The sequence below is a fragment of the Bison bison genome, unplaced genomic scaffold (genome assembly GCF_000754665.1).
Source record: "Bison bison bison isolate TAMUID 2011002044 unplaced genomic scaffold, Bison_UMD1.0 scf7180017864135, whole genome shotgun sequence".
In the NCBI taxonomy this organism is placed as follows: domain Eukaryota; kingdom Metazoa; phylum Chordata; class Mammalia; order Artiodactyla; family Bovidae; genus Bison; species Bison bison.
The window spans coordinates 5,485,953-5,495,293 of record NW_011494707.1 but is presented as its reverse complement, the minus strand read 5'-3'; the positions used below and the strand labels follow the sequence as shown (position 1 = coordinate 5,495,293).

Below are 9,341 nucleotides of genomic sequence, written 5' to 3'. Positions count from 1 at the left end.
AAAAAAAAAAAAAATTTATCTTGAAAAAAAAAAAAAGAACTGAAGACTGTTGATGAGCATTTTTCATATTTATATAAATCAAAATATACATGTTTATTTGGTGGGAAACTATCCCAGTACTTTGTACATTGATGATAGCCAAAAAGCCAATTCAATTCTATTTAACCAGATAATTATCAACCATTTTCCAAGGACTGTTTTATTCCAGGACTGTAGAGATAAGAAGATAAATGAAATAAAGCCCTATACTTCAAATAGCTTACTCTCTAGTAAAAGATTTAAAGTTTGTAAACAAATAACTATAAAAGAAATAAATAGCAAATGTCTAAAAGGTCAGGGAGGTAGCCTACCTAAATAAAATAAGCTGAATGGCGGAACAACAGAATCCCCAAAATGGAACCAGATTCTTCATTTTTACTACATTATGATGTGGCTATGTATGTGTGTGTGTGTGTGTGTGTGTGTGTAATATCTATATTTTATTTTATATTTAAAAATTTAAACTAAAACTGAAAAAGAAAAAACATTTATTATTATTGATATCTTATAATTCATACTGCTCTGTCTTGGAATCAGAAACCTGATGTCTTTTCTTCTATACTAAAATGTCAGCCAGGTCTATTTACTGTAATGTATGGTATGAAGCCTTAAATATGTAAACTAGGGTTGGTAAGTTTTTTCAGATTAATTTTGGAATAAAACTGCTCCTAAACATAAGATTTTCCTAACATGGCTAGGTTCTTATAAGGAGGGTTATATCCTCCAAGATGGAAATACTATTCTAGCTTTCAATGTTGCCATGGTATTCAATGCCATTTTGTAGTACAGTTTGGTAACTTCATAGCCCTTCATTTATACTATCAAAAATTAAGAAAGGTATGGCAGAAAGTGAAGAGGAACTAAAAAGTCTCTTGATGAAAGTGAAAGAGGAGAGTGAAAAAGCTGACTTAAAGCTCAACATTCAGAAAACTACAATCATGGCATCTGGTCCCATCACTTCATGGGAAATAGATGAGGAAACAGTGGAAACAGTGTCAGACTTTATTTTTTGGGGCTCCAAAATCACTGCAGATGGTGATTGCAGCCATGAAATTAAAAGACACTTACTCCTTGGAAGGAAAGTTATGACCAACCTAGATAGCATATTAAAAAGCAGAGATATTACTTTGCCAACAAAGGTCCATCTAGTCAAGGCTATGGTTTTTCCAGTGGTCATGTATGGATGTGAGAGTGGGACTGTGAAGAAAGCTGAGCGCCGAAGAATTGATGCTTTTGAACTGTGGTGCTGGAGAAGACTCTTGAGAGTCTCTTGGACTGCAAGGAGATCCAACCAATCCATCCTAAAGGAGACCAGTCCTGGGTGCTCATTGGAAGGACTGATGCTGAGGCTGAAACGCCAATATTTTGGCCACCTCATGCAAAGAGCTGACTCACTGGAAAAGACCCTTATGCTGGGAGCGATTGGGGGCAGGAGGAGAAGGGGATGACAGAGGATGAGATGGCTGGATGGCATCACTGACTTGATGCACAAGAGTTTGGGTGAACTCCGAGAGTTGGTGATGGACAGGGAGGCCTGGCATGCTGCGATTCATGGGGTCGCAAAGAGTCAGACATGACTGAGCGACTAAACTGAACTGATTGAAGCTGAATAAGCTGAAGAATTGATGCTTTCGAATTCTGGTCCTGGAGAAGACTCTTGAGAGTCCGTTGGACTGCAGGGAGGTCAAATCTGTTGATAGTAAAGGAAATCAATCCTGAATTGGAAGGACTCATGCTAAAGCTGAAGCTCTAATACTTTGGCCATCTGATGCAAACAGCCGACTCATTGGAAAAGACCCTGATGCTGGGAAAGATTGAAGGCAAAGGAGAAGGGGGAGACCGAGGATGAGATGGTTGGATGGCATCGCAGACTCAGTGCACATGAATCTGAGTAAACTCCAGGAGGTAGTGAAGAACCAGGAAGCCTGGCATGCTGCAGTCTACGGGGTCACAAAGAGTTGGACACAACACAGCAACTGAGCAACAACAAGCTAAATAATGCTGGTTTGTTTTCTTAAAGCATGAAATCCAGTATTCAAAGGTCCCATTTTGGAAATTAAATTTCAGGTCACCATTTTCATATCTGGGAACTGACTGCAATGTTGAAAGAGTGAACCAAATTATTCTTTAACAAATGAATTTTCCAAAGACTATGTTGTCAGGACTGAGAAAAGCAAATGAGGTATTCGTGTAAATTATTCTGAATGTCCCAATAGAAAACTATCCACAAGGTGTCGAAGACGTGTAATGTCAGCAAGAAGCTTGGAACTTAGAGCCAATCTTTGCTGCTAAATGGATATGGACTACTTCCTTTGATGATATGAACAGTTAAAAAAAAAAAATGCTCTCCAAGATCACAGCACAAGCCAGCAAATTCATTAAGCAAACACTGACCTGATTTTTCTCCAAGATATAGAAGAATAGCTGATTCATGATATTAATTACCAAATCCATGGCTTATTTCCTTTTAGCTTTTTAGCCCGAAGCCATTCCTGATAAATGAGGAAATTAATGGACTTATGCTTAGTGCCCCTTCAAAATACTGCCACCTCAGATCTGTTGCTTGACGAGTCCAAGCTTAGCCCTGCCCTCTGTGAGAACCCGATCTGTAGTAACACAATTTGGAACACTGCCTTCTATATCCAGTGGTCTGAGACCCTTCTCATCACAAAGTAATTCTGATGTTTTGCCTTGCAGAGCCTCCTTGTTCAAAAATTCTTTAACCCTTCCAAAATTCTCAGAGCATCACGAATAAATATAGCTAATAGTGTGCTATTATTTATATATATGAGCTCATTTACTGCAATAGAAAATGCCACCAATAATTTAACTTATCCTGAAAGTTCTCAGCCAGATTTTCAACATGCTGAGCAGAAATGTTTCTGATTATAGGAACATTTGCAAGTGCTTGTTTATACTCTGGACACATAATTTCTGCTACATTCAAAAGAAACCCTTTTGTAAAAGTGTTGTCTGTAAAAAGGTTTCGTTGCCCAGGCAATTTTTCCACTTAATAGAGAACTGCACTTCACAGCAGATCTTTTATTTTATTCTCATTCAAAACAAACACTGCCATTTCTTCAGTCCATCAAGTTTCCAAATGCCCATCTTTTCTGTATAATACCAGTCATGGCTTATTTTATTATGGTGCCTTAAGTTGTAATTTTTCTGTTGTAAACATTCTTTGTTTACAACAAAGAATTTTCTTGGAAATTCTTCACATCTACCAAAAAAGGGACCCTTATTTTTTCTTGAAATACTGAACTCTGTTTTTTAGGAGATGCACAAGTCCCTTTTTCTCTAAATTTTACAATTAAAAAATAGCAGTAAACACGTGGGAGTAAATAACAACTGCCATTTGATCTCAGTGTTGAAAATACAAAGAAAGGTGTATGACCTTTGAATAAACAGGGAGGACATCGCCCCTCAGATTAAGGGCATGTTGGCTATGTGGGGACACTGACCCTCTGTCATTAGCAGAAGCTAGAAGTCAGACATTTAAAAGAAAAATCTCCCAAGATTAAGCAGATTAATCTCCTAAATTATCAGAAGGTTGGTAACTTTTATTAAAATTCCAAGTGGGACAACATTGTTCTTGCCGGGCACAACAAGTCTGCAAACCGAGTGCAATCTGTAAACCTCCCATTTACAACCTCTGGGGATGGAGAGAGTACCAGTAAAATAATATATATCCTCCCTTTGTGTAGTCCCTGAGATTTAAGAAGAAAAAAGGTACAGTTACATCAACATGCTTCTATGGGGGTATGAATCCAAATACCACAATTAATTTTAGAAAGTTACTGATGAGGTGGCAAAATGCAGTGAGAAAGATATCCTCCTCGAAGCCCAGCACGTGTGGGGAATCCTGAGTGTATCATGTATTAGTTTGGTTGATGCTAGAGTCGTCATCTGGAAATTGGGATAATAAAATTACCTTGTAAGTTTGTTAAAATTCGTAGTGATGAACATATACATGTTTCTCAGTGTACTATTGGCATTTGGAAAATGTTCCATAAATGGTAGCTATCCTGTTATTGCAAAACATAAGTTTCCAACCACATTTCTTTGTTGCCCCCACAAATATGAGCTGCGCCCAGTCACCTCCTGTTACCCCTCCCTCTCCACGCCGTGTTCCCTCACCTGGCGCAGAAGCCCACGCCACAGCTCCTCAGCCCACTCAAGTGTTCTACTCATCTGCCTTGCCTGCACTCTTACCTGTACCTGGAATGCCTGTTCCTCCCTTCTTCGTTCATCTACTTCCTTTGAGACTTAACCTCTTCTCAGAAGTCTTTCTTGAGGGCCACCTCCCTCCAGTCAGAGTAGAGCACTCCTTCCCTTCCTGCCTCGTATCTGCCTTCATCATATCATTTGTCAACTAGTATTGTCAACTGTGAGGGGCTCCCAGGTGACTCAGTGGTAAAGAATCCTCCTGCCAGTGCAGGAGATGTGAGTTTGATCCCTGAGTCAGGAAGATCCCCTGGAGAAGGAAAGGGTAACCCACTCCAGTACTCTTGCCTGGAAAACCCCATGGACAGAGGAGCCTAGTGGGCTGCAGTCCACAGGGTCACAAAGAGTCGGACAACGACTTAGCGACTAAAGAACAGCAGTTGTCAATAGTGAGCTCTTGGAACAGAGGAGCTAGGGCAATCACCTCACTATGCTGAGCATGTGGGTTCAATGACTTTGCCTGGAAGGTAGTTAGAGCTCAAAAAAAAAAAAAAAAAGGGTCAAGGAGAGAATTATGAATGAGTGAGTGACTATAGACCTGAGAGGCAATAGCCCACTCAGTGCCTGATTCTCTCTTGCTTTACACATGCAGCTCTTTGGCAACTGGTTATGCCTCTCCTGCTTGCCTTCCCGAACCTCACTCAGCAGCTACTGCCTCTATCCCACCCCAAAACCGAATGGCAATTTCCATTCTGGAGGGGCAGGTCATAAGAGAGGAAAAAGCTTAACTGTCACCCCTTGCAGCTTGGAAGTGGGGACTGGAAGAACCTCTGAGAGGGTTCCTTTTGAAAGGGAATAGAGAACACAAAATAGAGTCCCTCACTGGAGACAAAGGAAGGGAAAATTTGACCAAAGGTCTTCCCTTCCCTTTCAGAACTGCTAACTTCTTAGCCAGGTGGAATGAAAATGAGTGGGCAGGGGATGTAGGCTTGGGGCACTGCCTTCTTACACAGCAGCATATACAGTCCTAAGTCAGAAGAAAAAGCTAATGCTTTTTAGACATAATACTAATAATAGTATTAGTAGACAGGGCTAATACTAGCATATACTGGGCCTTTAAATGAAGAATAGACAAGCAAAGGGATGCAGATCCCTGCTGGGGAACTTAGTGATAGAAGGAGGATGGGCAGCACTTCCTGTCCAGGTACCTTCATGAGCAACCTACTGAAGTAGCCCCAGTGTAAGAAAAGTACTTTCCTTAACGCACAACATTAGAAAACTGATTATGAATAACATGCAAGTATTTATTCTTTTCCAGGAACATGGGTGACATTTGGAGGTCAAATTTCAGATGAGGTGAGTTACTTTTGTCTCCAATTATGCTGATCATAGAAAATGCAAAGCAAACTGTATTTTACAATACAGTTTCTGTGATTCTAGTATTTTAAAAGGATAATATTTTAATCACCGGAAATGGCTAAGATTGACTCAGAGATTATTTTCCACTTTATCTTGCTTCCTGTATTTTTCACATTTAGACTATTAATAGCTCTTGAAGCTGTCAATCTACTAAATGAGCAGGCTCAATAATTAGAGGACAATCAGTTTTGGAATTAGTATTTAGTAACTTTACGAAGAGATTTTATTGCTGGCATGTGTATACATATGTGTTTTAGCTTCACCTAGACCAACTGGCCCCAGTTTGTCTTGTTCCCATTTTAGTATTTCTCAGTCTTAGGAAAACTGGGTCACCCAGACTTGGGCAAGTTAATTCAACCTCCGTTCCTCATTTTTTCATATGCAAAACGGGAAGTTCTGTTGAAAATATTAACCATGTTATGCATGTCAGACATTTATATAGCCCTCTGACTAGTAAGTTGCAGATAAATGGGACCTATAACAATCGTATTTACTACAGAACTCCTTTATACCTTCATTTACACATTCAGAACGGTGCTTATCAAAATGATAATTCTGACCATTACCTTTAACGATTACTTTCACGGCATAAATGAGCTATGGAGGCATTGAGTACCAACAGCTTCCCTGAAGAAACCCCTCAGGTCCCGTCAAGCCTTCCTTCGCTTCCTTGATACCACTGAGGAGTCAGGGATAGTGCATCTAAGCGGATATACTCACTGGGCTTCAACTCACTCTGCATTAACTGGATTTGTTAACATCTACAAATGTTAAATGTTGCCACATTAGTAAAATGCAGATGATGGTCCCTAAGATTAATGAAGGGCTCAGCCTGGTGCCTGACACAAGACAAGCTCTTTTAAAGGTAGTTCTTACTACCATCCCTAAGGAGACACTTAGGGAGATAAAGGGTCTTTTCCACAGCTCACAAGCTCATCCTGTTATTTAATAGATCCATAGGGAGGGGTCTTATCTTCTTATTTTTATCTTTCTGAATGCCTGTTCCCAGTATTGGGCATAGGTAGCATGGCACCCCACTCCAGTGCTCTTGCCTGGAAAATCCCATGGATGGAGGAGCCTGGTAGGCTGCAGTCCATGGGGTCGCAAAGAGTCAGACACGACTGAGCGACTTCACTTTCACTTTTCACTTTCATGCATTGGAGAAGGAAATGGCAACCCACTCCAGTGTTCTTGCCTGGAGAATCCCAGGGATGGGGGAGCCTGGTGGGCTGCTATCTATGGGGTCGCACAGAGTCGGACACGACTGAAGCGACTTAGCAGCAGCAGCAGGTCATCACAAAGGGCTTGTTACAGTGGAGAGTACTTGGGAAGCAGACCTGAGGTGGAAATTAGCCTGCAGAACAGTTATTAGGAATCTGGGCTGTGATGCAGTATCAGCAGTGAACTCAGCTGACCCCATGGAGATCTCTGAAGCTCAGATGGCCCTGCAGAGCTGTCCCAAGTTGGGGCAAGAGGAATATTTATATCCCTTGTATGACCAGTCATTGGACAGAGCCTGCCCTGGGAGGCAGGTCTGTCCCTGGGCTAGGTGACTCACTTTAGCCAAGTGCTTTCTGATGATGGCATTCCTAAGAGCTGGGGAAATAATTCCTTGAGTTCGAAAGGAGGACCAGGGTGGTCATCACCAGGTCCACTCCAGGGCCATCTCAGGAAAGGAGAATTGAGGCAGCACAGAGGCAAGTGCACAGATATCAAAGCAATGGATGCAGACTTCAATCAGATGCAAAGTAAGTGATAAGGAAGGAGGGAGGTCTAAAGTTAATAATCCACTGTATCTAGCATGTGCATAACCTCTTACTGGCTGATATGGTACTTGGGGCGGAAAAAGACAAATATACCTTCCCTTTCAGAGCAGAGGAGTCAACTGTAAGCATGTTATTCCCCTCTTCATCTTTGCTCTGCCCTTGACAGTGTCTGCTCTCTGCTGCAATGAGCCCAGCTTGCCCAGGTCAGAGTACACAGGGCCAGCCTCTGAAACAAATCATTTTAAAATTATGATTCTAAAAACTACACAATAAAGCTGTTGTGAATGACTGAAGAGACTTTCACCTCAATACAGACCAGACAAATAGCTGTTGTCCTTCTGGAGAGTAGCTGTGGCTTTTCCCTAGGGCCCAACAGAGAGATTGCCAGCAAGGAAGATAGGAGACACAGCCAGACCACAGTCACACCCATTGCTGAACTTGTCAAGTTAAACTATTTCCATGTGGCAGTGGAGGCACAAAGCCGATACTAACCTTAATATGCTGAGTGACGTAATTATCAGTGCCACCTTGGGAGGTAGTGATGTCCCCATTACTGTGTGAGTTCAGCCATTTATTGAATAGCCACTTGGCAGGAATGCTGTTAGGCTTCTTTCAATTGCAGGTAACAGTAAATCCAATTCAAACTGGCTAAACAAATAAGGGGAAAATCTATTTTTACTTTCTAATTAGAAATTCAGAGTTAGAGCAAGCTTCCAAGTTGACTCAGTTAGAGCCTCCGTTGCATTTCCTAGTGATTCTCCTGGCCCTGTGTTCCTTTGTATGTCAACTTCATCCATACAAAATAGTAAGATAGCAGCAGGCATTCTAGATCTCAGTTAGAAAAGTAACTCCAGGGAAAGTGTTGCTTATAGAAATACTGCAAGAATAACCAGGAAAAATGTCCCCATAAGTCCTCAGTCAATCTCCTCTCACATTTTATTGGCCCACATGTATCACATGACCCTCCCTGAACCACGTTAGGCCCCCCAGGCCCTCCTTGGAGAGAGGTAAGGTCAGCTTCCTCTGAGAGCTGCAGGTTCCCTAGGGGGCAGGACAGAAGCATCCACATTTTGCAGATGATGACACTGAAACATAGAGAGGTCAAATGATTTGCCAAGATGTATTTATCTAATAGGGGCTTCCCTGATGGCTCAGTGATAAAGAATCCTCCTGCAATGCAGGAGATGAAGGAGATGCAGGTTTGATCCCTGGGTTAGGAAGATTCCCTGGGGGAGAGCATAGCAACCCACTCCAGTATTCTTGCCTGGGAAATCCCATGGATGGCCTGGCGGGCTACAGTCTTTGGGGTCGCAAAGAGTTGGCCATGACTGAAGCTACTGAGCATGCATGCATTTATCTAGTAAGTGGTACCCTCAAGCTCAGACACTGGTCCTCTGACTTAGTCCTGTGATTTCCTTTAGTCCATGTTCAGATCTTCAGATCTCATGATTGGGAAATGTCTTATTTAGTTCAGCTCTCCATCCAGGATCCTACATCTTAAAATTTCTCCCTAGATGAGATTTATTATGCACATTTCCTAATAGTAATCCATTAGTATGACACATGACATAACACAGGGATAGTATACAATACAAGCACAATAATCTCTAAAGTATAGGGCATGAGACTTCCCTGGCAGTCCAGTGGTTAAGACTCCATGCTTCAACTGCAGGGGCTCGGGTTTGATCCCTAGTTGGGAAACTAGCATCCTGCATCCTGTACTACCCAGCTGGAAAAAAAAAAAAGTGTGTGTATATATATATATATATATATATATATATATATATAGCAATTATGGTATGAAAAGCTATACTGTCTTAAATTTCAATTTATACTTAGGAGAAACGTCATAATGGTGCCAAATTAGAAGCAGTAATAATAGGCATCCCAGGTGGCTCAGTGGTAAAGAATCTGCCTGCCAGTGCAGGAAATGCAGGCGACACGGGTTCA

At 41.5% G+C, this 9,341-nt stretch overlaps 1 protein-coding gene across 2 annotated transcripts in view; it reads left to right on the top strand.

Annotated features, from left to right (window-relative positions):
- The window catches only part of KCNAB1 (potassium voltage-gated channel, shaker-related subfamily, beta member 1), a 301,932-nt gene that overhangs the window by 201,826 nt on the left and 90,765 nt on the right, over positions 1-9,341 (top strand). Inside the window, exon 3 of one of the 2 annotated variants that reach the window (XM_010839872.1) lies at positions 5,525-5,562. In XM_010839872.1, coding sequence (XP_010838174.1) covers positions 5,525-5,562 — 38 coding nt within the window. Of the gene's footprint in view, positions 1-5,524; positions 5,563-7,213; positions 7,374-9,341 lie in introns of those variants that run through there. The other variant, XM_010839873.1, reaches the window with a different exon arrangement.